Source organism: Cylas formicarius, unplaced genomic scaffold, assembly GCF_029955315.1.
Source record: "Cylas formicarius isolate icCylForm1 unplaced genomic scaffold, icCylForm1.1 PGA_scaffold_3__17_contigs__length_32017465, whole genome shotgun sequence".
Lineage (NCBI taxonomy): Eukaryota > Metazoa > Arthropoda > Insecta > Coleoptera > Brentidae > Cylas > Cylas formicarius.
The window spans coordinates 19,866,284-19,886,290 of NW_026844326.1; the positions used below are offsets into that span (position 1 = coordinate 19,866,284).

The 20,007-nt window shown below is 44.4% G+C and overlaps 4 protein-coding genes across 5 annotated transcripts; 2 read left to right on the plus strand and 2 right to left on the minus strand.

The window, feature by feature from the left end:
• Positions 1–528: 528 nt before the first annotated feature.
• Positions 529–7,021, minus strand: LOC132699424 (protein yellow-like). The gene is made up of 2 exons (XM_060666121.1): positions 6,379–7,021; positions 529–1,584 (listed from the first exon to the last, which is right to left on the minus strand). The coding sequence occupies exons 1-2, from the start codon at positions 6,983–6,985 to the stop codon at positions 668–670; spliced, it is 1,524 nt and encodes a 507-aa protein (XP_060522104.1). The 5' UTR covers positions 6,986–7,021; the 3' UTR covers positions 529–667.
• A 2,366-nt stretch (positions 7,022–9,387) lies between these two features.
• Positions 9,388–13,160, minus strand: LOC132699842 (macoilin-1). 2 transcript variants are annotated; one of them, XM_060666771.1, is made up of 5 exons: positions 12,829–13,139; positions 12,169–12,443; positions 11,524–12,113; positions 10,716–11,427; positions 9,395–10,641 (listed from the first exon to the last, which is right to left on the minus strand). In XM_060666771.1, exons 1-5 carry the CDS (start codon positions 12,906–12,908, stop codon positions 10,424–10,426), a joined length of 1,875 nt encoding a protein of 624 aa, XP_060522754.1. In that variant the 5' UTR covers positions 12,909–13,139; the 3' UTR covers positions 9,395–10,423. The 2 variants fall into 2 exon arrangements, with proteins under 2 accessions (XP_060522753.1, XP_060522754.1); XM_060666770.1 differs by having other exon boundaries at positions 9,388–10,641; positions 10,716–12,113; positions 12,829–13,160.
• Positions 13,161–13,374: 214 nt separating this feature from the next.
• LOC132699529 (glutamate receptor ionotropic, delta-2-like) lies at positions 13,375–15,700 on the plus strand. Its single transcript, XM_060666303.1, has 2 exons — positions 13,375–14,047; positions 14,196–15,700. The coding sequence occupies exons 1-2, from the start codon at positions 13,375–13,377 to the stop codon at positions 15,491–15,493; spliced, it is 1,971 nt and encodes a 656-aa protein (XP_060522286.1). The 3' UTR covers positions 15,494–15,700.
• Positions 15,701–16,674: 974 nt separating this feature from the next.
• Positions 16,675–19,167, plus strand: LOC132699239 (aquaporin-11). Its single transcript, XM_060665854.1, has 5 exons — positions 16,675–16,824; positions 16,923–17,113; positions 17,631–17,823; positions 18,553–18,773; positions 18,822–19,167. Exons 1-5 carry the CDS (start codon positions 16,757–16,759, stop codon positions 19,016–19,018), a joined length of 870 nt encoding a protein of 289 aa, XP_060521837.1. The 5' UTR covers positions 16,675–16,756; the 3' UTR covers positions 19,019–19,167.
• The last annotated feature ends 840 nt before the right edge of the window (positions 19,168–20,007 follow it).

Below are 20,007 nucleotides of genomic sequence, written 5' to 3' on the forward strand. Positions count from 1 at the left end.
AACAAGACGGCACACAGCGTTCGTCGCCTATTTGACCATCGATATCACAAGGCGGCGTTGCGAAACCTAACTCGCTTGCAAACGCGCGCGTTGCAACACATTTCGGAACGAGGATTGTTCCCACAGAGATGCCGCGTTTCCATTTTTCGAAGACGCCAAAGCCTACTACTACTGGGCGCGGTCCGTGGGCGAGACTTTTGTGTATTTCGTACCGCGAGAGCGACCTTTCCGGGCGGGTCGTGATCTCCCGGTTATTAAGTCGCGTTAAATTAGCTTGCGCGCATAACGAGGCAAGCAAAGTCGTGCGCGCTGGATTTACGGTTAATACCGTAACATCCCGCGTTACGAGTCGTCGAAAGGTTAAAATGCCCTAATCGGCAACGCTGCCCCGCGCGGTAACGTCATTCCACAATGTTATTGCGAGTTAAATGAATTACAAGAAGCAAGCCTGTCGGTAGCGAAATTAATTTTTCTCGATATCCCGGCGCTTTCTTTTCCCCTAATCCCTGGGAATACAAAACACAACCCTCGACATAAAACAACCATATATTTATCACACAATATACATCGGAGAGCGGACCTGGATCGTCACGCGTCTACGACGAAACCGCCCTTCCGTTTTCGATATTATTTACATACTGCTCCGCCCCGTACGTCATCGCACGAGTCACGCCGCCCCCAGAACCACAGCCGCCACCAAAAACCACGGGCCCACTGTCGCCCGCACACCTGCAGACACCTGCGCCTTAGGAGACCCCGTGACCTCCACCGCTTCCGTAGGAGAAGGTTCCGGTTCGGCGGTGGGTTCCGTCTCTGGCGAGGTCGTCGGTTCCGGTTGAGGCTCCTCCGGGACAGGTTGGGGCGCCATGTACGGGTCTTGATCGCTACCTGGGGGTAACGCTACGGGATCTTCTTCAGAATGGTCTGTCGTATCCTGGGGTTCCGGCGTAGTGCTCGTGGTCGTACTGGTAGCGACGTTGTAGAGTTGATCGTCGTACAGGTACCCTTTGGCACCGACGTTGGCAGAAATCAGTCGGAAATTGGGTTCCCTCAGGTCCAGTCTGCCGTAGATGAACCTCTGGAGCCTGTTGACCAGCAGGGTTAGGTTTCCGGCGTCGTCGAACGTCAACGAGTTGGTCCACTCTAGGTACCGCTCGTCCTTGGCGATGATCTTCTGCCCGGTGACGAACGGCGTGCTGAAATTCCACCTAGCTATGCTATTGCTACCCAACAAACTGTAATATAGCACTCCACGGTTATCCATGGTCATCCCGACGGACTGGGACTCCTTCAGGCCGTAGTCGGTGACCTGACCTTGAAAATCTCCGTCGGCGAAGCCTTCGTTCCTCAAAGCAGAGCTGTTGATCGAGTAGAGGTGTAGAGATGATAGGGGGGCGTAAAAGACAGGCCTCGACTCAACGCCTGGGTAGTCCCGAAGACCTAGAGCGATGCTCGCGACATTGATGGCGGCCGAGACGGCGACCCCGTTGACGGCAAAGTATACTGCTCTGGGGTCCGCCTTCATCGATTGAGCGTGGCGAATCTTCCACGAGTGATGGTCTCTGACCGAGAACACGATTATACCTGGCGAGAGAAAAAGCTTGCCGTTCATATATTTTAATAAAATCGGTGAGAAACTTTCCACGAAACCCCCGTAGCGATTATTTTTTTAACCCGACTGCGATTTGGGCGCTTTTAAACTGATACAGACTTATATTCCGTGTTTTTTTTTTCATACGCCTCGTTGGTACGCGTTTTTATCGCCGCGACTGTTTAAACCTTGGGCGGCAGATAATTTACCGTTTCGATGGAAATTAAATAATTATAACCCATTCCGTTTTAATAACGCGCAACAAAAACCTGGGAAATTAGTTCGGCCGAGGTTTTACTTCAAGCGTCAGATGAGCGAATTCCGATACGACTATTCGTACAAAATAATTTCCTTAAAACTTCGGGATTCGCTAGTGGGACGTTTATGTGACTTGAAATGGCCAATACCACAGATAGAGTCCGCCAAACGATATACCGTTTTTACGACACAATCCGGTATTTAACTTTGGTAAATTTTAATGACGGTCTAATCGCAATAAATAGATTCGCAATTCCACAATGACGTTCAGGAACCGTACTTCGGTACTTCGTGCATACAAATGCTGAAAGCTGACGGATTCTTACTTTAAAATAATTATTATAAATATAAATGAAGGAGTAAATTTAGCTAGTTAGAATATTTATAAAAAAAATTATTCTACATCAAAATAATCGCCACCGTCACTACACTCGGCTCCTACATTAATAATTAATTCTGGCACCTCTGGCACTTCTGTAAACATGTCCATCTTCGATGACATGTTCTACACACATCAACTAGAAGCAGATATTTTGTCTACTTGACATCTAATTAATTCTATTGGCCCAGAACTAAATTTCGGCGAGGTCTTCTTAAACTAGGTTTCAGCTGTCCCCATATCAGTTCTATCTGATTAAAATTGCAGTGATATGGCGGAAGACGGATAACTTTGAATCCCCGCTCCATGGCCAACTTGTCCACATTATACTTCATATCAAACGTTGCCATCTTAACGACTTCCAATAACTGCTTCTTTGGGTAGGAAAAAATTTTGAATGACCTCTTTAGTCGATGATGAATTCGGTTTTTCTCCGTTTGGGCAGAATGGTAGCTGGCGTAGTCCGTTACGACAACACTGTTTGGTGGAATATTTGGAAGAAATTTCTCAGAAAATCATTTTTCAAAGATGTCTGCCGTCATGTTTTCGTGGTAGTCAGCTTGGCTTCTTGAACATCTTTTGCACAAAGCAACAAAGCGTTATCTACTCAACCAGCTTCACAGCCCGCATGTATATTTCTTTTTTTAATCGTTAAAACGCCTTTAACGTCCTTTAATTGTGATACGCATCACATATCAACCGTCTCACTGTTCCGGCATGGTACATGTCAAGTAGACTTTTTGGGACCCCACGATGTTTCCGCGCTTTTCTTTCTTGGACACCATTCACAACTATATCACGTACTGTGTTTTGGTCATCTCGGACGTTAATTTTATGGCTCCATTATCCCCAGATATCGAATTCAGAAAGAGAAACACATTGTGACATTTGAATTTGACGATTATTACGTTATCGACCACAATCTCAACTTCTTCGTTACTGGACATCGACTGGACATGTGACTAACAAAATTAAGAAATAGATTGTAGTAAAATGTATATAGTACCTCAATAAAAATAGCACATTAAGCCTTGAAAAACAATTGAATAACAGTAAATTGGTAATTATTAATTACAAACACAAGACGGAATAGAAATAACTCCAAAACTAACATCTTGTGGTACACGCGCTGAAAAGTGTGATCCCTTCCGGTTTACAACAAGCGGGTCTTAAACTCATCCCGAAGTCAAAACTATAAAAACTTGTATAAACGGTATATCGTTAGGCAAACTTTAAACGAATCTATGTCACAGCGCCAGATCCGTTGTACACAGTGTTTTGACGTTGTTCGCTTATTCCCACTTGAGGATAGCTGAAAAGGACCCCAGTGACCTGATTGCATTCATTTCGGTGGCCAAAAGGACCACGCCAAAACGAGAAGACAATAAACGCTATCCATTGTGCCGAACACAGGACGCCATTGTTCTTTGCCGATCCGGCGGACCTTATAATACATTATAACGGTCATTAGGCAATTAATATGTAAGGATTTAAACTTGTTCTAATAGGATCGCACACAAAAGCATCGTTACCGTTAATTTAAGTGGGCCCCGTTTTAAATCGTCGCGAGGCCGACCGAAGATATCTTCGTGGTGACCCGCGCGGTCGCTGTTATCGATGTATTTTTTTTTAAACAAAAATTAATTAACGAGTCCGTTTCGCAAGGCGGCTCGCGATAAAAAACCGAAATAAAAAATATTTTGCGCCGTGTTGTTTTTAATTATTGCAAAGCGGCGGCGCAGCACGATACAGAAAAATTGTTATTCCGCGTAGATAAACTTCGATCACCTTGAAACTGGCGGTTTTCAATGCGCGGAGGCAAAGGTTGTCCGGGAGGAGAAATTGAAATTATCAAAGTCGTCAGGCGTGACACGGCGGAGAGACCGCCGATAGCCGCAATCGGAATCGAACGATGCAGGTTCCCCTGGGACTTACGGTGACCTAACCTCACAATCGTGCGTTTATGATTTTTGCATGAGGATCGACACAAAACGGGAGCGTCACGCTCGAGAGTTATATGACGTTACGATTACCGCAATTTTTTCCGAACGACCGGATATAAAACGGTTGAATATTAATTGTTCGAATGTGGATGGAAAACGCTGCTTCCGATTTTTATTCGAGAATTAGACGAAAATTGCGTTGAAAACAGCCTGCGTTTGTACAGTCAATGCATTAAACGTCAGTTTTTTTCGAACATAATTATTTAGTAGTTAAAAGTGTTGGCAGTTGTCAGAAATTAACTTGAAACAATTTTGACCCTATCCTAATGCCTACACGTATTTTTATTAATAAATTATTGTAGAGGTCGACATAAATACGTCCTTTAATTATTATAAATACCAATTTATAATAGTTTCAGATTAACAACATAAACGTTTTGGTTAGTTTTTTGCTTTTTTTGTTCATGCTCCGTTAAAAATCGGCCAGTTTTAGAGAAAAAAAATTAAGATTGAACATGTTTTTATTTTTCAGGCCCTACAACATGGTACATTAAGATTTAAGCTACTACATTTCGTTTCCGAGAAATTTTTTAAGTACAGACCTACATTTTTTCCAACTTTTTTTCTTTGGAAAATGCTGTCACCATCTATTAGTTATGACTCGGTATATTCCGTTAAAATGCTGGTGTTAAATCGGGTACTGTGAAAAAAAATTAGATATATTTTCAATTTAATTTTTTTACCAGTTTTAAAAAGGCGGCTCGTGACTTTGGTCGTAGTCACGCCCAAAAGTGGTATTGTTGTCGCCTAGCTCGGCCCCGTTTGCCAATATGTCAACTGCGCTGTTGTGGGCGTGTTACTTATTAAAACCCCGATTCCCGTTAGTTTTAACCACGCCCCAGTGACAAAATTAAGGTCCGATTGCATAAATACATTGACGAAGGTATTTGAATAATTCCGTATTATTATTAAAGTGTATGTACACGGTGTGCCAGATTAAGTGCACACAATAGCGAACTTTTGGTGGCAAACAGTATAACTTTTCATGCCGAGTAGGATAGCGACTGCAGAAAAATAATTGTGATAATTGTAATAATAAATAATTCTGTTATTATTACTTTTAGACCACTATTGCGCAGGAACTTTTATGATTTATAAAAGATTTGCAAACATTAGAGTTAAAAATATGCGGCATCCAAATTTATTGACGATCTGTCAGCAGCCATGTTGGTTGTTAAATGCCTCAAGGTCATTTAGAATTTAAGTTCTAGCGCTTGGACCTTTTCTAAAAAAATTTCCATAATTTCTTCATAAGTTCCTGTATTATTGGATTCAGACAGGGCCTCTATATCTCTAGTAGCTATATAATAGAATCCGATCCGAATTCTCCGATGTTTTGGTGGGCAAAAATACCCTACATTCACGCTGTAGTATCGAAACAAACCATTGTAAACTATTATAGAACTGACGCCCACGAATGAATTAAGGAGAATGATGTATAACGATATATTATTGTATAATATTGTGAAAATTTTTTTTTGCTGCGCCCATATACTATGCTGATAGTACAGGCACGTTTCACTCATATATTCAATAATAAAACGGCAGCGTTCAACCATAAACATTTGATGTGGCATTTTTCGCTATTATTTTATATTTTTTTAGTTTCTCGAAATATACCCAGATCCCTTTAAATTTTTATTTAAAAAGCCAGTTAAGGACGCAAGGTGCGTTCCTTTCTAATTTACAAAAATGCCACAGTCGCCTGAAGTGTCTCAACGGTTACAGGGAAAACAGCTCAGAAGTTCCGAAGCTCGGTCATTTGCGTCACCAGATTATTTTTAAAAACTGTATTAAATTAACTTCAAACTAGTAACAAATAAGTAAACATTTATATTGCGAGACGACGCGTTCGTAAAATGTTTGTTTAAATGTGTTAAGTAAGTTCGCATGTTATTAATTTAATTCAATTGGGACGTAAGAAAAACACGCTGGGCGTAAGAAAAAAGAAATTAAAATTGACATTTCTCAGGGCTCGCGTTGCGTCATTTTATAAAAATAGAATTGCGAGTTTTCTAGGGCGACTATTCGGAAAACAAAAATGTTTTAATTGAAGCGGTGAAATATGTTTCGAAAATGTGTATCGTGCTTGTTTTAGCCATCAGCTTTTGTGACGTCCTTTTGAGGGCCGATTTATACGCATTTACCAGGATCCCGCCCGCTGTTGTCCGTGACGTAGGCGTAACCGTCACCGGTGTTATCTACGACGATGTCGTACAAAAAACTCCCGTTCACGCTGGCGACGTGTTCCGGAAAACTGTACGTCAACACGGCGTCGTTTTTCGCGACGTCGTACACCACCAACTTCGGTTTACACTTGACCACGGGCCTTAGTCCCATCGTCTCCGTCCTGCCCCCGTCTATGATCCAAATCTGACCTTTGTTAGGGTCGATTTCGACGTTTTGCACGTTTTGCAACGCGTCACAGTCCCCGATCGCGTTCATCTCCCACGATGGGTAAGGGGTGAGCAGAGGCGCGGTATCGGGGGCAGAGGCGGGGACGCGCGCCAGGGTTGCCGGCACCCCTTCTTTCATACGCGGCAATGTCAGATAGTAGAAACCGTCGTGGTACTTTATTCCGGCCACGACGACGTTCTCCGGGACGTAGGCGCCGCGACGCACTGCGGTTTCGTAAGTATCGGAGGCGGGCCACGTAAAGTTGATGTAGCGCCACTCGCGGATGACTTTGAACTTGGCGGCGGCACCGTGAGCGGCGATCAGCGCTACCGCGACCAAACAGATGAGTCTCGGCATCGTTGTTTGGAAGAAGCGCAGGTTTATGACTGCCGGTTGTGCGAGGCGGCGGGTTTTATATCGGTCGACGTTGGGCACGGGGAGGAGGGGTCCGGCGCGGGCTCGAAGATTCGGCCAAATTAAAAAAAAAAGATCACGATGAAGAGAAATTGAAGGAACCGCATCTTGCAAATAAAGTAACAAGAAACGAGCGTTAATTAAAAATACAATAAGAAATATGTTAATATTATAATATAATCACTATATTGTCATAAACAAATTTGATATAAAAACTCAAGCATTTTGGACGGTCTTATTACTCTGTCGCCAATTGTGAAATAGGTTCCCAGCAGCAGAGGGTTGTCAAAATGATATCATTAACTAGTCATCAAATGACGAAAATTACCTTATATATGACGTCGGGAGGACGTAAATTTGACCTACTAATGTCTCATGTCATTTAAGTGATGTCTTTGTGGTGATTTTGGTCTTTACGGCCCAAAATATTTAAATTGTTTTTTTTTTGCAGTGGGAAAAGCAAATTACACAGAAACTGTAGCTTTAAATTGCATTATATATTATAGGTGAAGAATAAACAAGAGCCTTCCTTTTTAAAAAAATAATAATGGAAGTATGATATACAGGGTCGTCCATTTGATTTTTTTACGAAAATTAATATTTTTCATTTTGACTCGCCCTGTATTAACCATTCGAACTAATTTCAAGACAAGTATAGGATAAATGACTAACACTTTATAACATTGTTGGTATAATAAAATTACAGCTGTTCGAAATTGCGTCAAAAATATACGGTATTAAACACAGAGAATTTTTGAAGAAAAAATGGCCATAAATCCGAAGACAGACTATAACAACATTATTTTGAGTTATAATGTCATAATATCCAGGGTGTTCGCACATGTTTATGAACCAATAATTTTAATTTGTTTATTTATTTTTCTCTAAAACAAAACTATTTGGATACCCTCTAAATATATTCTTCTACATAATGGTTTTAAATAGAAGAATTTGATAATAGTTTAAATGAATTATTAAATTTTAAGTCCATATCTTGAATTAATCAAATCATTTTTGTGATGTTAATCAGACATCCTTTTTTTGACGTCAATTTGACTTGTTTTTTCGGAACACTGAAAAGTAGCGACCACTTATAACTCGAAAATTACGTCACTCTGCTACCTGGGTCGCTATAATTGATAGGGATAAAGAGAGACTTCAAAGGATTCAAAACTCATGCATACGTTAATGCGTTGGACTGCCTAAGTTTGATTAAGTCGCTGGCTAAATTTAACCTATAAAGATATAATACGGTTATCAGCTGTTTTTTTATGTAAACTGACAAATAATAACCTCCTTCCTATTAATTATTAAACCAATTAAACATCGTATAGGCATTTAACCCGACATGGCGGTTTGTGTCCCGCCGCTTCATCAAACAGCTCGGTTTAGTTACAATGCGGTTCTAACAAAATCCATTTAGGTTCGAAGTCAGAAAGTTTTATTACTGAAGGTTGGTTTTTGCTTTTTTTTATGCAAAGAAAATATTTCATATAATAATAATAATTATTATAATAATAATAAAGGGTCTTTTTTCGATTTCGAAGGAGATATCTTACAAAAATATATAACTGTAGAGGGGCATTAAACATCGTTGCTCTCACGCAACCCTCTAAAAGAAGCACGTGTCACTATTTATAAAATAAATTTTAGCATATAAATTACATAGACATTCATTCGAAGTGGTAGAGTTAAATTGTGAAAAAAACATTTTTAATAACTTTAACACTACTAGAGTGTATTCAGAAAAGAGTTACTAGTTTTATGATCAATGTCTATTATGATTGATGATTGACCTTAGTTGGATAGGGAGTTTGTTGAAAGCCTTGATAGCATTATACGGGAAACTGCGCTAATACACTGATACATGAGCGAGTTTTTGAGAGATTTTACTTTTTTAATTAAGACTAAAAATTGCGATTTAAAACGTTCGTGTAATGTTAGCCAGCGAGAATCCTCTAGGCTAGTAGATGTATCATGAAATTTACGAATGTGTATCTGAATCGGAGATAGGTATTCTGAAGACGCTGAAGACTAACCTAGTCCTTTTGAAGTAGGGCAGACCAGCAAACTACCGTACAGTATGAAATTAAGGAGAGAATGAGCGGAGGTAAATAGTTTTTTTTTATTAAAAAATTATTTATATTTATATTTATAAGCTTTGCATCGGTTTTGCAAATTCGACGCGTTTTTTTTTTAACCATTGTCTGCTTTAATTTTTGAATTTACGCAGTTACAAATATTAAATGTAGTTCGTACTAATGAAGTAATTCGTCAAAGTTGACAGAAGGTGGTGGGAAAGTTTGTGTTCCGACCTCCTTCCTCTTTGCACCTAAGCTCCGCGCATTGGGCTTCACTTTTCCTTGAAAAGGCCCAAGATCACAACCATCACCATGTTCGGGTTCCGATATGTGAAAAGTTAAAAAAGACACCAGCGTCTTCGAAAAACGCCTTTTTATTCATCAAAAAAATAATCATCAATCATCTCGCAGTACTAAAAAAAAATTAAATACTAACGCACAGTATTTACAAAATGTTAAATATGGCAAAGGTGAAGAGAACAAAAGCCAAAGCCAAACGCTTTTTCCAAAACTGAACACTCCCCCCGGCGAAAAACAAAAATTAAGTACGCGCGCGCTTCGAAAGCGGCCTCTCATCGCACCTCGCCCCCCCTGCAAATCATAACAAACTGAAACTCGAATTCTGCTACCCCTCGTCCCTGGAAAAAGAAGAAAAACACAAAAGACATTCTCGCGCAACGGGCCGTCCCGCAATTGTCCCGCCAAGAAAATAAGAGATCATTAATTCATGTAGTGTACCACGTGGGCGTGGCTTTGTGCTTCTCGACTAAAACGCGCGCACGCATTACGTCACGACGGAAAGCGGAAAATTTCGAAAGACCTTCGAAATTTAACGCAGCCGCCACCAAAAAACAAAAAAAAATGAAGAACGCTGGTCTCCGTTAAGATTCAAGGAACTGACCACCTAAAACTAAAATAAATTAAAGTAAAAAACGGGGAGGACGGTTTCGCGGCTGGCCCCCGCACCAGCAGCAGGTTCGAACTAAATGAGCCCTCGACGCGCGAAGCAATAAATCGAAGCGGTATATTTGAACTACCGCGCCCCAGATACTCCACTCCCTAAAAATCCGATCCTCCATATGTATCCCCGGTACTCTGACCAGGCGTCGCTACCGTCGAGATGTTTTCAGACAAGCGCTCCTTAGAGTAGTAAGTTCGAGCCACTACCCCACGCGACGCCCCCCTAAAAAAACGAAATAAAAAAATCCCTGTCTGTCGTGAAGAGATCGTTTCGCGGTCAAGAGGGGCGGCCGCTCTAAACCGGAGGGGCGTGAAACGCAACCGCAGCGAAGACGACGAATCAGGCCTCCGTGGAGGCGATGAGCGAGCCTTTGGGAGTGTAGGCCGTCGCGTTCGGGTCCAGCTTTGACTGGGGACTGTCGGCAAGACAGACGCGGGATACCGTAGCGCCGCCCCCCGCGCTCGCCGCCCCAAACGTATCGTTCGGCATCACGGCCAGCACCTGCGCGATCTTGCCCTTCAACTCCTCAATCTCCTTTTCCTGAGCCCGCGTTACGCCTGCATCGACAAAAAAAAAACACGCCGCGTGTCAGTGCCGACGGGAACGCCCCTTAAGATGACGCGTTACTCACTGTCCCGTATCTCGAGCTGTCGTTTGGCATCGCCCAAAGCGGAGAACAAGTCGAGCTTAATCCGAGTCTCCGCCGACAGTGAATTCTCCAGGTCCGCGTTTTTCTCCTGCAGGGCGGCGACGGCGGACCGGAGGCGCTCCCGATCACGCAGCTGCTCGGCCAGCTCGCGGTTTTCGAGTTCCAGCCCTTTGCACCTCTCCTCCGCCCACCGTTGCGTCTGCCGGCAGTCGGCGAGCTCCGCCTCGAGGTCCCTGCGTCGCGACTTGCACGCGTCCGTGCAATCCGCCGCGCGCGCCATTTGCTGCTGCTGTTGCTGCGCGGCAATTAGTCGCGCCTCTTCTTGCTTCCTGATCTTACGCTCCTGGTTCAGCTGCGACTCGAGACTGGTGCGCAGGCGTCGCTCCTCGTTTACGCGCCGCTCGAGCGCGCCGATCGACTGTTTGTCCGAGCATTTGGAGGCCGTCGCGCTCTGAAGGCGCTCGTGTACGTCGTCGAGCTGCCGTTGCAGCTGGATCAACTCGCCCCGCGTGCCCTTTTCGCTAGTGGTGAGCGCCGCGACCTGGATGCGCAACTCCTGCTCGCTCGCGCGACTCTGCTGCAGCTCCGTCCTCAGCCGTTTGGATTCGAGCTCCAGCCGCTGCAGGTATTCATGCTCGCGATCCGGCTCGCGTTTCTCCCGCCTCCGCGTCGCGCAGTGCAATATTTTGCTAATCTGAGGGGGAGGGGTGGACAAAAAATGAGAGATGGCACCCGACATCAATCTAACCACAACAACATGAAAACCAACGGTCAATCTTCCACTACTTACACTGTGCGTCGGTTTGGACTCCGACTCGGCGGCATCGTCGGTGGTCGTAGATCCCTCTGCCGCCACGATGGACCCGTTACTGTGCTGGTTCGATTTCTGTTTTGGGACGTCGTCGTGGTCCCTGCGTTTGTGCGTCCGATGCGGCAGGCCGTTGGTCAAGGACGACGGGGCGGAGCCGTTGGCGACATGTCCGTTCCTCTCTTGCTTGCTACTGTTGCCGCTATTACTAAGGTGACCGCTATTCGGTAGCTTATTATTATTTTGTACAGTGGGCGGGGTCGACGCCGACGCCGTCGCGGTCGTCTCCGCGACTTCCGCGGGCTGCGTGTCCGCGGGTAGCGCCTGTTGCATCAGTTGCATATAAAACTGGTTCTCTTTGGCGACGTGCTGTTGCTTGCGCTGCCGCATCCTGTAGCCGACATATGATTTGAAGCCGAAGCCCAACGTCACCACGGGGTATCCGATGCAATGGGCAGCAAACGGCCGGCACAGATCCAGGTGACCGGGCATGTGTTTGACGTCTCTCAACCTGATGGCCGCCTCCAGGTAGACGAACAGTATCCACAGCACGATCGTGGGCGCGCATATACCTAATTGGCGTTTATGGTTTTAACGAAAAAACAAAAACGCCCGACGAAAACCTACCTTTGTCGGTGTGCCACACGAACTGCACCCAGACGTAAGTGCTGGCGGCGAAGAACAGCCAGTGCACCGGTATGAAGAAGAAGCACAGCATGTCGGACGTGAGGGCTATCAGCACGAAGAATATCGAAAACGCCAGGCCCTGGTACTTAAACGAGTCATAAACGGAACGGATCAGCAGGTAAAAAGGCCATAGGAACTCGAATCGGAACTCGAGGATGAAATCGGCCAGTATAACCAGCATCCAAAGTATGAGGAATTTCAGGTAGAGCAGCGTGCTGAAATCAAGACACCGTGCCGCAGTGTTTTCCGCGAAAGGGCGCGAAACCCGTAACGCGCGTGCATAGTTATTAAAACGAATATATGTAGGTGTATTTTTAGATAGCGGGATAAAAATAAATTTGTTTTGACAGTTGCGATTATAACCTAACCCGATTTACGAGGAACATATTTCGCAACGCACGATTCGAATTAATCGGCGAAACAGCGGCCGAGCCGCCGCGTGGCGAAAACCACCCCGCACCGGTCAGAAATATCGCGAAAACGCGAAATTGTTTGGGCCACCCAGCCATTTTGAAACACATATGGGATCCGAACGCTTAGACTGTGCGCGGAAGCGAGGAACGTAGCATGAGTGCTTCACAGTCCCACGCGGAAACGTACCTTCCGTAAAATCCTTCTGTGATTTTGCTTCGTTTCATGGGTCTTCTCATCTTGGCCAGTTCAACATTTCGCCTCTTCATAATTTCATGTAGAACCGCGAAACCAAACACAACGATTCACAACACTTCACTCTACCGGAGCTGGCGCCGAAATACGCGCTTTTTTCATGGATTTTCGATCGACAACTTGCCTTTGCGGTAAAACGTCTTTTGTTGTCAACCGCATGCGTTTCCGTATCGTCGCCCACAGGTGGCGCCGCGAGAAACGTCGGTAACCACCAATTTCTCAGAACTCAGACCAGAGAAATCAACGAGCGTTTGGTTTTTTTTTAATAACGAATACCGTGCCCAAATATATTTTTCTTGCGTGCGTAACGAAACGCGTGACGTAACGATAACATCGGCATTGGTAAATGTTATCGTTGCAAGTTGGGCGGCGTCAAATCTAAATGTGAAACAATTTTCATGTATTTTTTTATCTCGACGCAATCTAATCGCCGTACGCGCGTCCCGAAAACCGCAGTCTATAGCAGTCAAAGCACAGATAATGAGGTTTACGAACATAATCGCAGTGGCGTGCGTCTTCACCCGCTCGTTTAACTTCGTCATCCAACCCAAGGGCCCTTCTCATGCCGGCTACGCCCTCCAATGTATCGACAAAATCAACGAAGACGCGTATAATTTTAACCGAGCGAAATACATCTACTACGAACGATTCTTAATGACCGCAATCGTGAGCGATAACCTGAGCTCGACGGCGTATAAAGTCCAACAGGGGGCACTTAAAATGGCCGCCAAACAAACGCGCTGGTCTTTGGAAGTTATTCGAAATGCGAGGTTAGGTTTCGTGGCACACGACCTCTGCGCGTCAGACAGACGCTGTAAGAGAAGTCCCGTGGTCGATTTTCAGTCGCATTACACGATCGTCGTCGTCGATTCCATGGAACTTTTTTTCGTAAAGCTACGCAATTTGACAGAACTAAGCACATTCAATCCAAGAAGTCTGTTCCTCGTTTATTACGCCAATGTAACGCAGAATTACGAATCTATCGCCAAAAGCATTATTTTGGCAATGTACGGGTCATTTATTTTAAGGGGACTCGTGTTGATTCCGAAAAACCTGACCGATTTCGACATTTTCAAGCTGCGCTTGCGCAACGAGAAGAATACCTGTTGCCTCAGCCAGCCGGATGTGATAAATGTTAACAAATGCGCGCAAGGTACGCACGCATTATACTGTAGGGTATACGGAAAACGGGTTTTCTATTGGCTAGTTTTAAACCTTTAAGCTAGCTAATAATAAGGATTATGATTTTTATGTTTCAACATTGAAAAAAAACTCCTAATGAATATGCGAAAACTTTTCAGGACAGTTAAAGGTGGCCAAAAATAACCTCTTCAGGGACAATTCGGCGTTGAAATTTGAACTGTGCGAGCTGGGTGTGATTGCGCAGCCGTTCGAGCCCTTCGTCATAGACAAGTTCAGCGGCTTCGAGATCGACATGCTTCGAGTCGTAGGCCGCGCGCTAAACATCGATTTTCTGGTGGAACTGACACCCAACGCCACCATTAGCCTCGGTGACCCGAACCCCGACGGTACCTGGACCGGATTCGTTTCGAAATTGCACTCCTCTAGGTACTTGGGGGTCGGGGATTTAACGCCGGACGTGCGCTACCTCAAAGATTTCGCGTACTCGGTCGCGTACTTCTCGGAAGACGTGGTGTGGGTGGCACCCAGAGCCCGGATTATCCCTCCGTGGAGGGTCCTGGCGGTTATCTTCGCTCCCGAAATGTGGGCCGTTTGCCTTTGCTCGATTTTCGGGTTCGGTGTTCTATTTTACGCGTCGGCCAAGTTACACGAGGAGGCGGTTCCTGGGTACTCTAGCCTGGAGCGTTGCGTGGGCACCTCCTTCGAGGTGCTCATCGCGCTCGCCGTCTGGAAGCAACCAAATGGAGATATGACGCGCGTCTTCTTCATCGGCTGTGCCGTGTTCGGCATCATCGTAAACTCGGTGTACACGTCGTCGTTAATACAGTATCTCACGGACCCGGTGCGGGAGCATCAGATATCCACGGGGAGGGAAATTGTCGAATCCGATTTGAAGTTCGGCGGTCCGTCCATGTATCGCGCTATCGCGTCCAACGATAGCGACGATATTGTCGTGAAAAAGTTTATCGCGGAGTACAGGACCGTCGAAGAAGAAATTGACACATTCGCCTACTGGTTGGGCCTGGTGACGCGGGAAAAATACGCCACCATCACCGATAAGACGCCCGTCCATTACCTGCTCGCCAAAGGAAACGAAATGGTGACAGACTCCCGGGGTAACCCGACTGTCTTCGTCGTACCGCGGAAGGTCATGTCCAAGACTATAAGCGTGATGATGCGCAGGGGGCACAACCTGAGGAAAAGGCTGAACGACGTCATACAACACCTAATGGTGGAAGGCGGCGTCGTCGGCAAACTCGCCTCCAAATACATACACAAGGGGGCGGTGCGGCGAAATCACGGCGACGACGACCAAAAGCCACTCAACGCGCACCATCTTCAGGGTGCGTTCGCCATTTTGTTTCTAGGTTACGTGGCGGGGTCGGTCGCCCTCGTCGCGGAGGCCGTTAGAAGACGGATTGACGGGGCGAATATGACGTTTCCCTTTACGAAATAGGGCCGCCAGAGTTCTTGTTTTTTGTCTTAAAATAGGCGTCGTTGAGAATTAAAAAAGTAATATTATGACCGCCAAATACGAATTACGACGCCCTGATCGAGATCAAGCATGCAAACAAAATAAGCACTTTTTTCAATTTATTTATAGGTGAAATGTAAAAGCATGGTATTTTCAATTCGTATTTATGGAAACCTCTCTATTTTTATTATCAACCAACTTACTTTTTTTTTTCAAAGAAACTTCCACAGCTTACTGTAATACTTTTTTTATAAAACTTCTGGATTCCTCCTGCTTCGGTTTTTGTTGAGTCGAACTAGCTAACGTTTCGCCAATCATCCTGACGGCTTCTTCAGAGCATGACCGAAACTGTTTCAGTCAAGCTCTAAAGAAGCCAACCGGATTATTGGCGAAACGTTAGCAAGTCGAGTCAACAAAAACCGACGCAGGAGGAATCCAGAAGTTTTATAAAAAGTAAAACAAGCACATTATTACAAGTTTAAACTAGTCGCAAGCCTAAACGTCGGCAGATTTTTTTCAAACACGTGCAGCGAGTCGTCGACAGCTTCCAACACATGTTAACCTACGAGGGTTTGTGCAAAACTTAAACGCGGCGACCAATTTTATTACACGCTGCGTGATTTAAATAAAGAAAAACGTATCTGCGATCTATGCCCTTTTTGCTCTCGAATTATATGAACAAAGTTTAAATGACCAGACTCACCGAGTCTACTCTACTTACCCCACAGCCCGGTCCAACGTTTAATTTTTTTTTTTAATGAAAAACGTAATTATTTTTCTATGAAAGCTTATTGCTGGAGACCACAAAAGCACTAGGTGCGGAAGTCAGAATAGGAGTTACAAATAAAAAAAATGTATTTAAGGGACCAGACACATCAACCCTACAGTCCGGTCCAGCCTTTAATTAATTTTTTTTTAATGAAAAACGTAATTATTTTTTATGAAAGCTTATTGTCAGAGACCTAAAAAGAACTAGATGCGGAACCAGAATGGGAGTTACAAATAAAAAAAAATGTTCAAAGAATAGTATATACCCTGGTTGCAAGCGTGGGATTACTTCTCCCAGAACGCGCCTCGTATATAATGACTACGTCGCCACCGAATCCTACGGGACGGCTAGCTATAATTATCGCGACTCAAAATAGAATCCACCAGGCTCGGATCGGGAACTCATTCAGACGATGCCGCGATTCTTTGCGATCAACACGCCATACCGGATCAGGGTAGGGGGCGAGAGCGTGAACGATGGCCAAGCCGGGAATCGCTCGGACGCTGAAGAGGCTCGCCAATAGACTGGGCGTTCTCGGATATAGGTGAGCCTTTGCGAAAAAAAGGAGCGCGCCGCTGCGTTTGACACGACGACCGATAACGCACCCTTATCTATTGTACGCGAGTGTGGTGTATTTTCTAGCAAGCGGAAAAACGTCCAAGGTCTAAACCCACTGATTATTTCGTCGGTTCTCATTGGGCTGACTTTACTGATAGCGTCGCTCTCACGAAAATTGACGAAATCGTTCATCGCCGACGGTACCGTCCGGTTGCTAGTGTTTGAGTTCATCGCCACATTGGAATTGTGCGCGTCCTGTTTCGAATTGATTGTGGGTACGTAGAATTGGGTGTTAACGCGCCGCAAATCCAAATGTAACGCCTTTTATGCTTGGTGTTGGCGGTTTGAATTTTTTTTTTTCGGTGTATAAATGACGTAAACATTGCGGCGTTTTACAACGGCGCCACCTTTGTGGATCGAACGTGAACTACCAGCATATTTTCTTCGGCGGACTTAGTGGACCAGTCTGCCGGTAGACGACGCGACGGCTCGCCACGTTCCTTTTACTTAAGATCGGATATATTTTCTTCCGTTTTAATGAGTCTACACGTAAATTGCGTAGCCGCCTTGAGACCGGACTGAGTAATTGAAATATTATGATCCGGAGCACTGATGCGGCTTAAACTAAACACGGAGCCAGCAGATTTATCGGAGAAGCTCCTGTTTCCCGATAAATTTGAGGTCCCGATACATGATTTTCGTAGTAGATCCCGAAAACTCCACACCTGTTTTGTTGCTTATCAATAACTTACTTGTCGTTTAGTCCCTAATGCTACGCCTGCTATTCGACAGTGGCGGATAACTGGGGCGTTGGCGCATACGCTGTCTTCTTGTTTCTGTTGACGATATGGTGGTCACGCTCCTGGGAAGATGCGTCCGCGTGCCCTTACGTGCCCCTCGAGGAAGTGGTAGAAGGGGCGAAATCGGCAAAGACGGCCTTAATGACGGTCGGCGCTCAGTTAGTGGCCGCTCTGGTAACTTTTAGGTAAGCAGCAGCCTAATATGTGTAACTTTTTAACTTATTATGCCTTATCTGTGAGATTTTCCGGGCCTACGCAATTTTATTATGCCTAGTTCGTAGTCCCTCTCCATATAGCTACTAGACATATACAGGCCGATAATACAGGACTTTCTGACGCAACTATGAAAAAAATTTTCAGAAAGTTTATGCGCATATGTGCGCATGTGTGAGATTTAAACATCTCATTTTTAACAATGACCTTGCGGCATTCAACAACCGACATGGCCAGTGACAGATCGACAATAAGTTTGGAAGCGGCATTTTTACAGAAAACGAGTGAAGTGTGTGGAAATGCGCGAACGAAAATGGCGCAAAGTGCAAAACTAGGCATAATAATCTGAGTTAAATACTTACACATTTCGTATTGGACTATTGTAAGCGACGAAAAAAAATCGCTATGAGGCCTGTCCAGACTGAATCGGGAATTTTGGTGTCCCGATTTGGAGTATATGGGCCTACATTAACCCGTCGTTTGTAAGGATCGGTCAACATACGTCGATGGTTGATCGATTAAGAGACTCGACAACATGTTCTTAGAAAAAGTATGACATGTTTTTCCGCTAAACTTTTGACAATTTATATACCCATAGACTACCCCAGGATTTTTAGTTTTGGGTATACTAAAAAGTAATCCGTGTTTAAAGTAATACTAATTATGAAAGATTTGAACATGAAGAATGAACATTTTCAAAGGTACGTGCAGCTACTGTGGTCGTTTGAAATGGCCGAGACGCACCTCGGCAAGGCTTACGAACAGTGCACGGCCGATCTTCAGGTGGATGCCGCCGTCGGCGCCGCGATCGAGTGCATCCTGACTTGCGCGTGCCGACTGACTTCACGGGTTGTCGGCGAGACCCATGCCAGGTTCGGTAACTTCCTCGACGCGTTTTTCGCGACCGCAATGGTCGTCTTAGGTTAGCCGTACTCATCCGTCCCAACTTTATTTAATTTTGTGATTTCAGCGTTTAACTTTTCCGGCGGGTACTTTAACCCGGCACTGGCAACGTCGCTGAAGCTCGGATGCGCGGGTAACACTTTCGTCGAGCACTTGCTCGTTTATTGGGTGGGCGCATGCGTGGGATCTCTGTTGTCTGTGCTACTGTTCCGATCCAGTGCCGTGCAAGGCTACGTGGATCGCGCCAAGTCGAAAACGCAATAAGACGGAACGACATCGACATTGTCAGGTCCTGTTGTTTTTTGGAGAAAATCGTATCGGTTGAATATCTTCTATATTAAATCACTAATCCTTCCCTCGAGTGGATTTCCACGTGTATATTCGATCAAAAATAAACGATTTCAAAAATTTTTACGCATTTTTGTTCATTCAACGTCGCATATAAGAAAAGAAACTTTCTGTTAAAAGTGCGACGGTCCACCGGCGGATAGTTCGTTCAACTGGGAAAGATAATGTGAAATATATTTAAAGAAATAAAGAAAGAAAAGATAAATTTATACTTTTAGACAGTGGAGTCGGGTCTGGGTTAGGATGGTGGTTTTGAGCGCCACGTGATTACATTCATCACTAGTCTGTACTAAAAGGTGTTAAACTGTTGTTCAAGATCAAAGACTAGATTTAATATTAAATTAAATATATACGGATCCGCAAGAAAAGAAACATTAAGTTAGAAAAAAGAAAGAAAAAAATATGTTGCACCCAGTATTTATTTGAAGCGTTCAAGGTTGTTTGTGTACCACAAAATAAATGAATTAAATAAAAAAGTTAACTAACTTATGAAATTGATAATAATAATTAAAAATATGAAAGAATAAATGTTAATGGAATTTCGAATTCAGTCGAATAAAAAAAAACAAAGGTGTTATAATTTGCGGCTCGTGCTAATAGTGGCTGTACTCGTGGACGCTGATCTATGATCCAGCTGTATTCAATAGCACGGTGGTGATCAGTTGAGTGGTGGCGGTGAAAAGCTGCTTACTAACAAAATTAAGCGAGTCACGCCAGCGGTGAGCAACAAATAGTTGACGAATTCCAAAACGTTGACGTAAACAATAGTAAAAATGAGAATGCAACAAGTTTTACACCAAAATACGTCTGTAATCAAGATAATCGTACAAAATATTGACCAGGAATAGCGAATACCAAAACCACATTAAATGCCAAATCGAAGGAGAACGTTGTAACGTAAGAAT